General features: G+C 44.9%; 1 protein-coding gene across 14 annotated transcripts in view; it reads left to right on the top strand.

The window, feature by feature from the left end:
* Window positions 1-17,248, top strand: part of CTNND2 (catenin delta 2) — a 2,713,436-nt gene that overhangs the window by 299,604 nt on the left and 2,396,584 nt on the right. For all 14 annotated transcript variants that reach the window (XR_011020838.1, XR_011020837.1, XM_068236432.1 and 11 more), the window contains one exon: window positions 10,876-10,910. Coding sequence is in view for 12 of the 14 variants with exons in the window: in XM_068236432.1 (XP_068092533.1) it covers window positions 10,876-10,910 (35 nt within the window). In the remaining 2 variants the exon portion in view is untranslated. The remainder of the gene's footprint in view (window positions 1-10,875; window positions 10,911-17,248) is intronic.

Raw genomic sequence — 17,248 nt, 5'->3', positions numbered from 1 at the left:
GTGGCGGAGAAGGCAGTCAAGCGGCCTGCAGGCAGAGATGCTGTGTGGGGACTGGAGACCGACTTAGTCTTGGGGCAGGCAGTCACACGGTGTGCAGGCAGAGATGCTGTGTGTGGGGACTGACTTAGTCTTCGGACAGGCCTGACTGTGCTTTGCAGACCATGTGGTCAGATGGACCCTTAACCCAATGCTGTGTGCCAGAAATGATACCACTTGCCTTTCCACATCATGGTACAGTTTGGGTATCACCTTTTTTGAGAAATAATTGCGGCCTGGTATCTTCCACTGTGGTGTGTGGCTTTGATTTTGTGTGCTGCTTTTCCTCAGGTAGTCATCCCACTGCAGTTTGTGCTTTTTCATCATGTGCCTTCGTAAGGAAGTTGTCCTTACACGGGTCTTGGTCTTTCCACGGCTCAATTTTCGGTGGCAGAGAGTACAGATGGCTTTGCTCTCATGTGAGGCAGACACACAAAAAAATGTCCACACCACTGCGCCCTGGGATGATGACACTTTGGTGGTGACGGCCAACTGAGTGTTAAGTGGGGTGCCAGAATCAGAGCAGGAGGAGGAAGAGCACGGTTCCGTGTGGAAGCTGAGGAAGATGAGGTGTTCTGTGTTAAATAGTCAACTACATCCTGACAATCTTGGTGATGGCACGTGCCTTCTGAACACTGTACTTTGGTCCAGGGCCGCACAAAATCACAACAGCACGACATTGAAAAGACCTGCCGGGTGGCCTGCCTCTGGCTCTGCCTCTGCCTCAGCCTATTTTGTCCATATTAGGGGGGATGAAGTGAAAGGTATGCACTGACTTGACTAATACAATGTGCAGTCACACAGTTACAGTGAACAGGTATGCAGTAACTGGTATCTAAAACTGCGGGCTGTAACACAGGTGCATGGACTGGTATCAATACAATGTGCAGCTGTCACACACACAGGTGCAGTGAACAGGTATGCACGGACTGGTATTACAAATGTGCAGCTGTCACACACACAGGTACTGTGAACAGGTATGCAGTGACTGGTATATACAACTGTGTGCTGTCACGCAGGTGCAGTGAACAGGTATGTATGGACTGGTATTACAATTGTGCAGCTGTCACACACATAGGTACCGTGAACAGATATGCAGTGACTGGTATATAAAACTGCATGCTGTCACGCAGGTGCAGTGAACAGGTATGCACGGACTGGTATTACAAATGTGCAGCTGTCACACACACAGGTGCAGTGAGAAGGTAGGCACTAAATGTGCTGGGCCTGGCACAGTATAGCAATTAGCAAGGACCAGCTGCGACAGACAGGGCTGTATACTGTCAGTGAGCCACACACACAAATAAACACATCACAAGAACATTAGCTCTCAAAATGCTTTTTAGCAACAAATATCAGCAAGGAGCAAGCTGACAGACCTCCTAACTATTGTTTTCCCTATCTCTCCAATATTTCTCCCTTCTCTCACTAATACTGCAGCACACAGAGTGAGAACATGGCCGACGCTGCTGCCCTACATAAGAGGGGGGGGGGGGGTCTCCAGGAGGGAATGCAGCCTGATTGGCTACCATGTGTCTGTTGACTGTGATGTAGAGGGTCAAAGTTTAGCCCAATGATGTAGTATAGGGGAGGGTCGATCGCGAACATGAATCTGTGATGTTTGCGCGAATAAGTTCGCATGCGAACCGTTTTGGCCATTTCTACCAATTGGTCTCCGTCTAGATCTACAACAAGATTGTAGAGTGCTAGATGGATAACCTCTCTTATGGAACTTATTTGTCATCTCCTTTCTACGTACAGTGCGGTTGAATTCATCACAAACTGTTCTGTCAATCCTGTCTAATTGACTGGAGGGAATGCTATTTTTAGTACCCATGGGATGGAAACTACCATAATGTCATAAAGAGTTACAGTCAGTGTTCTTGACATACATATCAGAGGTTAGCCTCCTATCCACCCTCACAATCATCGTATCCAAAAATTAAATGGTCCTGGCGTCAGAATGCGCAGTAAGCTGTATATAGGGACAGCAGCCATGTAATTGTGAAATGAACTCCAAAAGGGTCTCCCGTGGTCCCCTCCATATGCAAAATATATCATCAATATAGCGCCACCAGCACAAAGAGTGCTGGTGGAAAATAGCATTATTGTAAACAAAGGCCTCCTCATAGAGGCCCATGTACAAGTTTGTATAGGAGGGGGCCACATTAGACCCCATGGCAGACCCCGGGCGTTGAATGTAAAATTGGCCCTTAAACTGAAAGTAGTTAAACTTCAAGACCATCTGGAGTAATGTCAAACAAAATCTCCTCTGCCCAACTGTCAAGTCAGTCTGTGTCATCAGAAACCAGTCTCTTGCCTCTACACCCCCATCATGTGGGATAGAGGTGTAGAGGCTTTTGGCATCAAAGAAGAAGAAGAAGAACCTCATCCTCAGGTAAATGTATCCCACCCAATTTGTTCAAAAACATGGAAGTATCTCTCAAGTATGAAGGAATAGATTGAACCAGGGGCTGGAGTACCTTGTCAAGAAACTTGGCCAGCGGTACAAAAATAGAACCCACATCGGCCACAATTGGCCGGCCAGGAGGATTAACAAGACTTTTGAGGAATTTTGGGGAAGGTATACAATTTTGGTGTAACGGGAACATCCTTGAGGTAAGTAAAAAGACCATGGTCAATAAGGTTCCTCTTAAGGGCATCTTGCAGTATATCTTCAACATACTTTCGAATCCAAACAATTGGGTCACCCAGAATCCAAACAATGGAGTCAGACAGTTGTCTCAAAATTTCAGCCTCATACATCGCTGTATCCATTACCACTACCGCCCTGCCTTTGTCGACAGGGTGGATGGTGATAGAAGTATTCTGTTGTAGTAAACCCAAGGCCTCCCTTTTAGATTTAGTTAGATTATGATGTACAACAAAATCACCTTTTCTATATCCTTCCTCCAATTTCTTAATGTCCTCCTGAACTTTAGACACAAAATTGTCAATGATCGGATGACTAGGTGGGAGAAAAGAACTGGGATTTATGAAGCCCAATGTCTTGAGTCTGAAACAGCCATTCCCATCGTTATGAGAAGTCGAGGGAAAAGTGGGTAGACATGAAAAAAAGTACTTCAATGTAACATTCCGGAAAAATCGAAAGCATTTTTGATCAAGTTAAAAAAAATCAGTAAAGGAAGTGGGACAAAAAGACAGTCCATACTCCAAAACATGTGTCTGTTCAGGGGAAAGTATATATGATGAAATGTTCACCACTAGGGATTCTAATAATAATCCAAACATTTGTATAGCGCTTTTCTCCTGTCGGACTCAAAACGCTCAAGAGCTGCAGCCACTGGGACGCGCTCAAGAGGCCACCCTGCCTTATGGAGACTTATGGAGTCTTGCCTTGAACTCCTTACTGAATAGGTACTTAACCTAGACAGGATTCGAACCCTGGTCTCCCATGTCAAAGGCAGAGCCCTTAACCAGTACACTATCCAGCCACTCTGTTGGTTCGTCCTCTGCCGTAGGACTCGTGGGCTCAACTTCTTCTTGGAACAATCCTCCTCCTCCTCTGCCGTTTGGGGAATTATCAGGTGAGGAAGCACTAGACTCCTCACAAGCTGTACCTGCTCCTAAAGTCGGAGGTTTCCTACCTCTGGGTGTTTTTTTACCTTTTGGGGTAGGATTACGAACCCCTGGTTGACGTTGCCAATGATATATATAGCCAGACACATAATCACAGGAATCACGAGTGATTTTTCCTCTTTTTTCCTCCTCAATGGCTTTTGCAAGGGACTCCATTTTAATTTTTAATGCATCCATAAAGTCAGCAAACTTATCAGCATGTAGAGTGTCTTTGATTTGCTTTGTCAAGACATCAATCTATCGTGTGTAACATCGCTTCCAAGGACGCCTTGTTCAATATATTAGCCCAGACCTAACAATAGGCCATGTCATGTGGAAATAAAGATGGAACAACATGGGACCTCATTGACCTCGGGATCCTTTTAGTATGGCAGTACTCCACCAGAGTCTTAGAATGTAAATCTAAGTTGATCTTCCGTTTCATGGTCATCTCAAGGTCGCATTGAAGTGGTTTAGGGTTTGGTGTCTTCAGGAATGCTGTTCCCCTTTCCACTAACGACAAGATCTCTGTCGCTTGCTGGTCACTGTAGCAAAAAGTGCCTGCAGCCTTCTCTGTTTGTGAAGACATCATGGTGCTCCACTCCCCAGGACACTCACTGGATCATACAACCAAGTTCAGGAGGAGCACCACATATAAGAAAGTCAGTGTGCCATGATCTTCGTCTCAGTGTCCATAGAGACTCACAGCAATCAAATTCCAATGTAGGATCAGCACCACTCCAAAAGTAGTATCAAAGCTCTTTTATTGCATTAAAGTAGTGGCCCAGGAGAAGACAGCCCACAGACCGGCAGTGGGCCGCGGACCGCGGGTTGGGGACCCCTGCTCTAGACTACCAAGGAGGCCTGTTACCGTAGAAGTGAGCTGATTTGTCGTGACTAACTCCAGCCATATGCTGTTTCTTCTGCTTTGGTTTTGCAGGTCTTCCATGCCTGCTCGCAGTATTGAGTATACAGTTGTTTGTTGCTTGTGTGCATCTCTGAGGAGTGCTATGAACGACTGGACTGCTGCCATATTGACTTATTATTATTACTATATTATTATTGATTTATAAAGGGATTATTATTGATTTATAAACCAATTTTGGGACAGCAATTGGCCGCACGGTCGATCACACATGCTGGAAGATGTCAGGCCGAAGTTGGTTGGCCGGGTGTGCGGCGGTACGGCGGCCGAATTGCAAACGAGCGACGAGACGACGAAACCCCCGCCGCGGCAGCCACAGTGTATAAATGTATGTAGTGTAGTGCATTTATACATTACTTATCCGGTGTCAGCCTCCACACGGTTTCTGTCCATCTCGCCGGGTTCCACATACACGCCGGCGACGCATAGCGTCTGACATCAGACGCTGTGTGCCGCTGGCGTGTATGTGGCTGTTACCCGGCGACATGGACGGACACCATGGGGAAGCTGCTACAGGACAGGTAATGTATAAATGCACTACACTACATACATTTATACATTTTGGGGGTAGCGGCGGGGCGGACGTGGAGGCTCTGCCGATTCCCTGATGATTTCATGCTGAAATTGGACGGGAATCGGCCTGTAGTGTATGGGCAGATTCGACTAGAGACAAATTTATCTTTAATCAGATTTGATTAGAGATACATTTGTCTCTTGGTCGAATCTGCCCATAATCGTTCTAATGTATGGCCACCGTAAGGCTCCCTGCACGCAATTCCGATTCCGATTTTTAATCGTTTTTTACATGTGATTCCGATTTTTAATCGTTACTGCATGCTGCGTTTTTTCTGCGGTTTTCTGTTGATAGCATTCAGGAAAAATCAGAATTGCAAATTGGGATCAGAATAAAAATCGGAATTGCAAATCGGATTTTCAGTGTGCAGAGAGCCTAAGGGCTTGTTTAAATGCAGTGAATGAGGAGCTTCAATCAGGCTTGGCTTCACACCGCCATGGCTAGCTCTGCCCCTAATTTTAGCAATTTTCTACTAGCGGCAAAACCCTGCGCCCTTTTTTACATGTATGCGTCTGCTGATCAGCAGGATGCATAGGCCCTGCCTAGCAATAGACTCTGAAAAGAATGCAGATCAGATGCTCTGACTGATGTCTGACTAGATTAGCCACGTACTTGGCTGCAGTAGTGTCTAAATAACACACAGTAACAAAGAGATCAGCAGGACTTTAACCTCCCTGGAGTTCAGTTTCTGCTAGATTTATGTGCAAAATGTGATCCAGGTAATTTTTTTTAGCATTTTTTCCTGTAACTTGCCAAAATGTGTCAAGCTAGGGTCTAGTATACATTTTGAGCATAATAAAGCACAGATTCGGCCAAGAGACAAATCTCTCTCTGATCGGATCTGATTAGACAGAGTCTACAGACTCCCATCTGGACCTCAAGGCCTTACCGTCCTCAGTACATGAGTAAGGTCCTCAATCATTGCTTAAGGACATGGGACGACATCAGGTACTCTAAAGGCCTGATGTCTCCCACACTACCCCTGATGTCCTTTATTAATAACCCTATGTTTGTTCCTGGAAGGGACAATCCTTTAAGTTTCAAGTGATGGAGAGACCATGGCCTGGAATGCATATACAACCTAATTGATGGTTCCGGTATCCTTACCTGGGAAAAATTGCTTGATAAATATCAAATCCCTCCTTCTGAGCATTTGCGTTACATGCAAATAAGACATTGGCTCCAGAGTCTCATTCCACCACATACAAACTTTCCAATTGTCCTCTCTGGCTTTGAACATCTTTGTATAAAAGACCCTTTCGGGAAAGGGGCCATCTCCACTCTCTATAATATCCTCAACGAACCTCATGCATCTTTTTCACATCCGTTTGTGTCCAGATGGGAATCTGACCTGGGGAAAACTAAAACTATAGACGATTGGAAGGAGGCCTGGAAGACCTACTCGAGACTGTCTATAAATCTGGCAATAGTAGAGTCTGCATACAAGGTAGCCCTCAGATGGTACTGGGTTCCCTCCAGGTTGAGGCACGTGGCGGGTAACGCTTCCGGTCTCTGCTTCCGTGGATGTGGCGCTTCTGGGGACATGCTACATACCTTCTGGTCCTGCCCTATGTTAGGGAGATTCTGGACCAAAGTTTTTAGGTTGCTGAGCCAGCTTTTCAAGGTCTCAATTTTTAGGGACCCCTGGATAGCCCTGTTACATTTTGACATTGCCTCCCTGAATAGATCCCAGCAAGTGCTGGCCCACTTTGTTATAGTCGCAGCTAAACAAAGTATAGCCAGGGCCTGGAGAACTCAATTCGCCTCATTTGAGGAAGTCAAGAGCAGGGTGACGTCTTTTATGACTCAGGAAAGGATGGCTGCGATCCTTGAGGACAAGGTAGATAAATTCAACAAAATCTGGGAACCATGGCATGCGCTCATTCTCACCTCCTGAGCTATAAGCTAATGTTAGTCTCCAGGATGGAGTCTGTGGGCCCCCAAAACCATTCCCCTTTCCCCCCCTTCCCCTCTCCCCCAGCTTTTCTACCTCCCTTTCTTCTTTCCTCACTTCTATTTTCACTCTTTTCTTCTATTTTCTACCTCTATCTTAATTTTTAGGGCATCTGCCCTCCAAACAGTATAAGAAGACAGAACAAGTTGGTTAAGCTGTGCCTTGCTGTAACATTTTACGTTATTGTTGGATGAGTTGCCTAGGGCTAACCTAACGAGGCTTTTATTTTTAATTGAAAGACTCTACTATACTTGAGCAATGTCTTCTTACTATATTGGTCCATGACCATTGTTGTATATATCTATTTTTGAAAACTCAATAAAAATATTGAAACAGACAGAGTCTACATGCACCCACTGGGCAAAATAATCCAGCACTATGGCCTAGGATACCATTGTTATGCAGATGACACACAACTGTATCTGTCCTTCAAGCTTGGCACCCAAGACCCATCAGCATCCATAAATGCGTGTCTAGTGGATTTACAAAATTGGATTAACACCAGCTGGCTGAGGCTGAACTCTGACAAAACAGAGGTGTTGGTGGTAGGTGGTCCACACATGATGGATAAAGTTCAAAACGCTCACCACCTCAAACTAGCAATTGGGGGAGATACTGTACAGTATAAAGACTCTGTGCGAAACCTTGGGGTGATCCTGGATGGAAATCTAAAACTCAAACAGCAGATATCAGCTGTCGTCAAGTCTTCCTTCTTCCATCTAAGAAATATAGCGAAAATCAAACACCTTATCCCAGCTGAAGACCTACCTGCCCTGGTTCATGCATTTGTATCCTCCCGCCTAGACTTCTGCAACGCCCTGTTCATCAGATCTACAGAAAAGGTTCTGCGCCCCTTACAGCTAGTACAGAATGCTGCAGCCAGACTCCTAGCCAATACCCCCCGCAGCTCACACATCACCCCAGTACTGCAAACTCTTCACTGGTTGCCAGTAAAATGGAGAATCAATTTTAAGATCTGCCTGCTGACATTCAAGGCTCTACACCACATGGGACCCAAATACATAGCGGATCTGTTGGAACTTTATGCCCCTCCACGCACCCTCCCCTCTGCCAACAAGATGAAGCTGATTATTCCCAGAATACACTTAACATTTGGTGCTCGGGCCTTTTCCTACGCAGCCCCTACTCTATGGAGCTCACTTCCACAATCAGTACGAGAGGCTCCCTCTCTGGACAGCTTTAAAAAAAGGCTAAAAACTCACCTCTTTTCCCTAGCCTTTGAGACTGCATAATGCAGGTTCACAGCGCTTTGAGTCCCCAGGGAGAAAAGCGCTATATAAATATTATTGTTATTGTTGTTATCTGTCGGCAGGCCGATTCCTGATCGATTTCAGAACAAAATCTGTGCTCCCAGTATAGGTGGCCAAGTATAGGTGCCCCCTTAGTTTAGCCAGCAATAGAAGCCCAAGTACAGGGTAGCCAGCCATAGGTGTCGCAGTATAGGGCAGCCAGCCAGCCATATGTGTCACAGTATAGGCCAGCCAGCCGTAGGTGCCACAATATAGGTTAGCCGGCCGTAGGTGCCGCAGTAAAGGTTAGCCAGCAATAGGTGCCGCGGGTTAGCCAGTACTTGGTGCCCAGTAAAGGTTAGGCTGCCATAGGTGTCCCAGTGTAGGTTAGTTAGCCATAGGTACCACAGTATATGTTAGGCAGCCATAGGTTTCCCAGTGTAGGTTAGGCAGCCATAGGTGCCACAGTATAGATTAGTTAGCCATGGGTACCCCAGTATAGGTTAGCTAGCCATAGGTGCCACAGTATATGTTAGGCAGCCACAAGTGTCCCAGTATAGGTTAGTTAGCCATAGGTGACCAGTACATGTTAGGCAGCCATAGGTGCCACAGTATATGTTAGGCTGTATATCTTATTTCGAACAGTATATGCTAGGCAGTATATCTTTGGCAGGGCGTCCAAGTCCCATTCCTCCCCTCCCTCCGCAGCGATACTGCCTGAAATGACCCCCCCCCCCCTGCAGCTGCATGCCTGTGTCTGTCTCCCTCGTCCCTCCCCTCCTCTTGCCGCAGTGTTAGTGGGTAGCCAGTGCTTGTACTAACCATGCCTCTCGCCCATGCTGATCACATTACCAGCTCTGAGTCTGATCCTTTCTAACTACAGTACTGAGGCGCGCAGCTTGATGACATCATCACGCTGCGCACCCCGGTACTGTAGTCAGAAAGGATCGGAGCTGGTCAGTGCGGGCAAGAGGCATGGTGAGTATAAGCACTGGCTACCCACTAACACTGCGGTGGGAGGAAGGAAAAGAAGAGGGAGACAGAAGGGAGGCATGCCGCTGCAGGGGGGATCATTTCAGGCAGTATTGCTGAGGAGGGAGTGGGGGGGGGACACTAAAGGAAGGGGGATTGCTGAGGGGCCAACACCAATTCTTAGACACATATAGCTAGCTAACATGTCCTGGCCTCCCCTATAGCTAACTAACTTAGTCCGGGTGCCCACACTTAATTAGAAAATCTCTTGAGCGGCATGCCTGACACTGTGTCAGGCATACCGCTTTTAGCAAGTTTTCCTTGATCGACATAGTGTTGGGCATACCGCCCAGGAGGTTAAAAGGAATAAATATGGCAGCCCCCATTCCCTCACTTCAGGTTTCCTTTAAGCAAAGGGTTCTTTGCAGTAAGAGTTGTTAAAATGTGGAATATTTTACCACAGAAAGTAGTTATGACAAATTCTTTATCTGCATTTAAAGAAGGCTTGGATGCTTTCCTTGCATTGAAGGACATCCATGGCTTTAATTGTTAGGTAATTCCCAGCAGAGTTGATGCAGGGATTTTATCTGACTGCCACCTGGAGTAGTGAAGGATTTTTTTCCCCTTAAAGGTTAATTGGCCTAAGCCTTGTATTTTTTTTTATTTTTTTTGGCCTTACCCTGCATCAACTGGGATATGTGAGGCTGCAGGACAGAAAGGTAACTAATGTTTACTTATGGTATTTATTTTATTATTGTTTTTTTGTTATTATTTTGGCTGGATGTATGGATGTCTTTTTTCAACCAAACTAACTATGTAACTGCGACATAAAAGATATCTGAAGTCTGTGTTACAAACATACTTGCTGGTGTTATTATTATAATTATTATTATTTAGTGCTGACATCTTCTGCAGCGCTGTACAGAGTATATTGCCATGTCACTTACCTGTCCCTCATTGGTGCTCACAATCTAATCCCTAGCATAGCCATAAGTCTATGAATGTATCTTGTAGTGTATTGTAGACCAGTGCCAATTTAGGGTGAAGCCAATTACCTTATCAGTATGTTTTGGGATGTGGGAGGAAACTGGAGTGCCCAGAGGAAACCCAGGCATGGAGGAACATAAAAACTCCATGCAGATAGTGATTTGAACCAGGGATCCAATGCTGCAAGGCGAGAGTGCTAACCAATAACCCACTATGCTGATGTTTTTTTTTTTGTTGGTTTTGATTCAAAACAAATAGTAACTTTACTCCTTGTAGAGAGAAATTAATTCTCACATTGTTGAAGTTAATAGCCTAACTACTGACAACATTTTAGTGTTCTTGTTTTTCCTGTAAATTATGTAAATGATCTGTAAATAGTGATTCTTGTTTTTCCTGTAAATATTGTAAATGATCTGTAAATAGTGAATCACAAAGATTGTCTCCAGGTTTTATACTATGCCTGTCCCAAAAGGCAAAATAGACCCACTATCTGTTCCCTTGTGTTACACACTGCACAGAAAAGCATGTATTAATTTAAGTCCATTGATTGAGAAAATGTTTGTTTTAGTAAAATTAAATTTGTTTTGTTTTATTTCAGTTCAATGGAAGAGCAGTTCCACTGGCAAACACAAGGTAACATTTGTAATATATAACTATATAGCAAACCAAAAAAAAAATCACCAGTCAATCAGGTTGCATGGTTTCTTATGTTGCATGCTGAAAGTTTTAGTTAAACCCTTTCGGGGCTGGCTGCCAAACCCCCCCTCCCCCTTAAGGACCAGGCTATATTACATGCGGGGGCGCATTTGGGGGGGGGGGTCAGGCAGCCGGATCCCCAGTATGGCTTGGTAGATATAATTTCCCCTGTGTGGCCAGGTGTCCCCCGTATTGCAGGCAGCCTTTATTCACCTCTCAGGCTTCAGCGATGAGCAGTTGTAGACCCCTCCACTCTCGCCGGCATTGATGACGTCATCAAGCCGGGACTCAACACGCCAGAGCAAGCGGGAATGCTGGCCAGAACAGAGGGGAGCGCCAATCGCCAGGGGAATAGCAGGAAGGTGAGTGGATCCTCTTCTTTCCCCCCATACTGCCGCATCACTAACAGTGATTACCACGATTCAGCTGCGATCGTAGTGATTATGGGATCAGGAGCCATACGCAATGGCTCCTGATCACTGAGGGGAGACGTCGGCTGTCATATGACAGTTTAATCTCCCCTGTCGGGTGCGCACGATCGCATCTGGAGTGGAAACGGCTGGCGGCGTAAATCCTACACCACATCAGGCTTAGACAGCCACAAGTGCGGCGTAGGATCTACTATGGGCGGTCCCCAAAGGGTTAATAAGTGAAATTTAAGGTCAGCATAAACTTGTTTTTTATTGCACTGATAGGGCCTTCTCGCCCTTGATGACCTCTGACAAAGCAGCAGGATAACATATGTGTTAAAGTCTATATTTCTGAAGTCTTTCTCCAGTATATCAGCACACCAAATTTTCAGAAACACGCTCTTTATTGAGCCATTGTTATTCACAAAAGGTTAGCCGACAATTGTTTCGGGGGCCTCACAGGGTCCCCCTTTATCAAACAATTGTCGGATATTTTTTTGTGAATACTAATGGCTCAATAAATAGCGTGTTCCTGCAAATTTGATGTGCTGATATACTGGAGAAAGACTTCAGAAATATAGACTTTAACACATATGTGACACTCAACCTTACAGAAGAGGTGTGCCCTTCCACAGCTTTGCAGTGACTATATTTCTGAAGTGACTTTTTTGTGAATCACTTTATTTCATAAACTATTAGTATTATTATTATTGATTTGTAATGCGCCAACATATTCCGTGGCACTGTACAAAGAAACGAACATGGGGTACATAATAATACAGACAATAGTGTACACCAATATACAAGATACATAATTAGTGACAAAATACAAAAATGATACAAAATACAGAATTGGTAATGACAGTGATAAAATGTACATGATAAATAACATGTATAATAATTTCCAAGACACAAAAGGGGGAGAGAGCCCTGCCCTTGCGAGATTACAATCTAAAGTGGGTGTGGGGGGGACAAGAGGAGGGGTAGTAAACAACAAATACATAGAGGCAGTGTGTTTTAGGATACCTAGTAGGAGTGCAATTTGGTCTTAGGACAAAGGGAAGTGGCCTAAGGTAGCGCATATGCTTGTTGGAACAAATTCGTTTTTAGAGAGCATTTAAAGGTAACAAAGGTTGGCGATTGACAAATGTGTTGGGGGAGGGCATTCCAGAGGAGGGGTGAAGCGCGTGCAAAATCTTTAAAACGTGAATGTGAGGAGGTAATTCTAGAGGAGGACAACAGAAGATCATGTGCAGATCTGAGTTTGCAATTGGGTTTGTATCTGGAAATTAGTGAGGATATGTACCGGGGAGAAAGATTGTGGAGAGCTTTGTACGTTAGTGTTAAGAGTTGAACTGGATCCTCTGGTTAATTGGCAGCCAGTGAAGAGCTTGACAGAGAGAGGCAGCAGAGGAAGATCGAGAAGAAAGATGAATGAGGCGAGCAGCTGAGTTTAGTACCGACTGGAGCGGGGCCAGTCTGTTAGAAGGTAGTCCACAAAGTAGTATGTTGCAGTAGTCCAGATGAGATATTATAAGAGCATGTATTAACATTTTAGTTGTATCTTGAGTGAGAAAAGGTTGGATGCGAGATATGTTTTTGAGTTGGAGATGACATGAGCTGGTTAGGGAGTGAGCATGAGGAATAAAAGAGAGAGATGAGTCGAATATTTACCCCAAGCACCATGCTTTGGGAACTGAAGTTATGGGAGTGTTATTAACATTTATGATGACAGGTCAGGAAGAATGAGTATGGAAAATTGACCTTTGGATTTAGCTGTAAGAAGATCATCGGCCACTTTAGTAAGGGCAGTTTCTGTAGAGTAGTTAGAGCGACAGCCAGACTGGAACTGATCAAGTAGGGAGTTATTAGATAAATAATGGCTTAATTCTGCATGCATATGGCGTTCAAGTAATTTGGATGCAAATGGGAGAAGTGACGCTGGGCAGTAGTTGGCAAATGTAGTAGGATCTAGAGATGGTTTTTAAGTAGTGGTGTCACAACTTTGAGTGGGGACGGAAAGATGCCAGTGGAGAGGGACAGGTTAAATAGTGATGTTAGTGCAGGCATGAGAGATGAGGATAGCTGCAGAATGAAATGGGAGGGAATAGGATCCAAAGAACAAGTGGTTAGATGAGCTTTGGATATTATAGAGGAGAGAGAATGTTCAGAGAGTGAAGAGAAGGCAGTTAGAGAGCAGTCAATGAGTGGTGTGGAGGTTGGATTTGAGGGCTGCATGGAGAATTCACTTTGGATTTTGTCAGTTTTATCAGTGAAGTATGTTGCAAATTCTTCAGCTGATAAGCAAGATGAAGGAGGAGAGAGCTGGAGAACGGAGTTGAAGGTGCTGAACAAGCATTTTGGATTGTGGGAATGGGCGGATATTAGGGAAGAAAAATAGGACTTTTTTGCCACAGAGAGTGCATTTCTGAAGTTGTTCAAGGCTATTTTATATGAGATGAAGTCCTCACTTGTATTACTTTTCCTCCAATGCCGTTCAGCTGCTCTAGGGCATCTTTTCAACTGTGTAGTGGCTTTGGTCATCCAGGGTTGGAGACTGACACGGTGAGGGCGGACATTGGTGAGAGGGGCGAAGTCATCCATGACTTTTGTAATTACTTTTGTAATGGAGCTGTTGTAGTGTATAGCAGCTGAGTCTGGGTCAGTGAAGGATTATGTGAGGAAAGGTGCCAGGGCATCAGAGACAGATTGCATGTCTAGATTGCGATAGTTTCTGCGAGTATGTGAGCGTGCTTGTGCCAGGGTGGTAGGAAAAAATGAGGAGATAGAGAAGTTAAGTAGGTTATGGTCAGAGAGTGGTAGTGGATCATTAGTAAAGTCAGTGACAGAACAGAGACGAGGGAATACGAGGTCGAGCGTATTGGCCATCAGTGTGGGTTGAGGTAGAGGACAACTGAGACAAGCCATAGGAGGAAGTGAGTGATAGAAGTTTGTTGGAGACAGTGTTTTTGGTGTCAATAGGAATGTTAAAATCACCCATGATGATGGTAAGGATGTCAGAGGACAGGAACTGGATAAGCCAGGCAGGGAAATGATCTAAGAAAACAGAAGCAGGGCCTGGAGGGCGGTAAATAACTGCAATTTGAAGGTTAGAGGGAGAGTATAGTCGGACTGCATGGACTTCAAACGATGGCAGGGAGAGAGAAGGAATAAGAGTGAGAGGCTTGAGAAGCATTTATCTGAGATGAGAATGCACACACCATCACCATGTTTATTCCTACTTCTAGGAGTGTGGCTAAAGTGGAAACCTCCATAGGAGAGGGCGGCAGGTGAGACTGTGTCAGAAGGGGTCAGCCAGGTTTCAGTGATCCCAAATGATGTATAGCATTTCATAAAATAACCACAGGGCGCTCAACAACGGAACATTGCACAATAAAGCACGGAATCACAGTATTTCACACTATGCACATGAATAAAATGTCCCTCCAGCTTTAAATAAACATGCAGTGTCCAGAATCCAAATAGACTTCCTTTGAATGTCCTTAGATATACGGATAGTTCTTTCACATTCCTCTGTCTATATACTTCAAAGCCTTCATGCATTAATAATACCAGTATACACTCACCAGATTTTTTCGCTGACCAGGTTAGGATCAGCAAACTGCACTTTTGGCCTTGCCAGTTCACAGGTCTCCTCTGTCTGCTCTTCCCCCAGTCTTCAATACTCCTGGCATGCAGAATAAAATTAACACTGCAACAGTGTACCACTGTATAGCTAAAGCGTACCTAATGCCTCCAGTGCTCCCCGGTCTGTGTACTGGCACCCAGTGCTCCACCACCAAACATTTGGAAGAAGGTGCTCTGGTCAGATGAGACCAAAATTGAACTTTTTGGCGAAAATAAAAACCGCTATGTGTGGCGAAAAAACTAACACTGCACATCACTCTGAACACACCATCCCCACTGTCAAATATGGTGGTGGCAGCATCATGCTCTGGGGGTGCTTCTCTTCAGCAGGGACAGGGAAGCTGGTCAGAGTTGATGTGAAGATGGACGGAGCCAAATACAGGGCAATCTTGGAAGAAAACCTCTTGGAGTCTGCAAAAGACTTGAGACTGGGGCGGAGGTTCACCTTCCAGCAGGACAACGACCCTAAACATAAAGCCAGGGCAACAATGGAATGGTTTAAAACAAAACATATCCATGTGTTAAAATGGCCCAGTTAAAGTCCAGATCTAAATCCAATCGAGAATCTGTGGCAAGATCTGAAAACTGCTGTTCACAAACGCTGTCCATCTAATCTGACTGAGCTGGAGCTGTTTTGCAAAGAAGAATGGGCAAGCTGGTAGAGACATACCCTAAAAGACTGGCAGCTGTAATTGCAGCAAAAGGTGGTTCTACAAAGTATTGACTCAGGGGGCTGAATAATTACGCACACCCCACTTTGCAGTTATTTTTTTTTTTTTAAATGTTTGAAATCATGTATGATTTTCGTTCTACTTCTCACGTGTACACCACTTTGTATTGGTCTTTCATGTGGAATTCCAATAAAATTGATTCAAGTTTGTGGCAGTAATATGACAAAATGTGGAAAACTTCATGGGGGGGGGGGCAAATACTTTTGCAAACCACTATCAATAAGGTTACAGCAAGAGGTAGGGGAATTTGATTTGTTGCTAACAGTGTGATTAGTAGGGGGGGGTGAGGGTCCAGGGTTAGGTGGTAAGTAGGGTGAGGTTGTAAAAATAAAATCTCATGAGAAGTGAGCTGTGGAGTAGATAGGAGAGATGGTGAAATGTACAGCATATTTCTTACAGCAGGATGATGTAGTGTGTGAAGAGATTTGGGGATGACTGGGGAGAGCAGGCAGATGGTAAACACCAGATAAAACATTTTTACAACTAACCAGACAAGCAGTTTTGTGTCAGTCCTTTTTGGTTCAATTCTGGTCTAGTTCTGGTCTTTGTATTTCCGTTACACTTAGAATTGCAGATGCACTTTGGGTTCAGATTAGGGATGGCCCGAACGGTTTGCCGGGCGGGTATTTCGCGCAAATTTCAGCTGTTCGTGTCCACGGTGGGACGCGAACACATAGCATGTTCGACCCGCCCCCTATACCACGTCATTGGGCTAAACTTTGACCCTCTACATCACAGACACTGCTGCTGCTGTAGTGAGTGGAAGGGAGAGACATTGCTGCAGAGACAGGAACAGTTAGCTAGGCGCTTTCTGTGTGTGTGTGTGTGTGTGTGTGTGTGTGTGTGTGTGTGTGTGTGTGTGTGTGTGTGTGTGTGTGTGTGTGTGTGTGTGTGTGTGTGTGTGTGTGTGTGTGTGTGTGTGACATTGGTCACACTGAATACAGGCCACAGTAGTTGCTGGGCTGTGTAGTTCTACTATACTCTTCTATCTATCTATATTGCAAGCAAGCCAGCACACTGTCTATCATAAGCTGTGCTTAGCGTGCTACTGTATCTGTTATTGATATCTGTCTATGTGGGTTACACTTACACTGCATACAGGCCACAGTCAGTTGCTGGGCTTTGTAGTTCTACTATACTCTTCTGTGTACTGCAAGCAAGCCAGCACACTGTCTATCATAAGCTGTGCTTAGCTTGCTACTGCATCTGTTATTGATATCTGTCTGTGTGGGCTACACACACTGCATACAGTCCATAGTCAGTTGCTGTGCTTTGTAGTTCTACTATACTCTTCTGTCTACTGCAAGCAAGCCAGCACATTGTTTATCATAAGCTTGTGCTTAGCTTGCTACTGCATCTGTTATTGATATCTGTATGTGTGGGTTACACACAGCCATTGCTGGGCTTTGTAGTTCTATACTCTTCTAACTATTGCATACAAGCCAGCACACTGTCTATCATAAGCTGTGCTTAGTTTGCAACTGTA

The sequence above is a fragment of the Hyperolius riggenbachi genome, chromosome 5 (assembly GCF_040937935.1).
Source record: "Hyperolius riggenbachi isolate aHypRig1 chromosome 5, aHypRig1.pri, whole genome shotgun sequence".
Classification (NCBI taxonomy): domain Eukaryota; kingdom Metazoa; phylum Chordata; class Amphibia; order Anura; family Hyperoliidae; genus Hyperolius; species Hyperolius riggenbachi.
The sequence above is the reverse complement of the archived record's forward strand: the minus strand, read 5'-3'. Positions and strand labels throughout refer to the sequence as shown.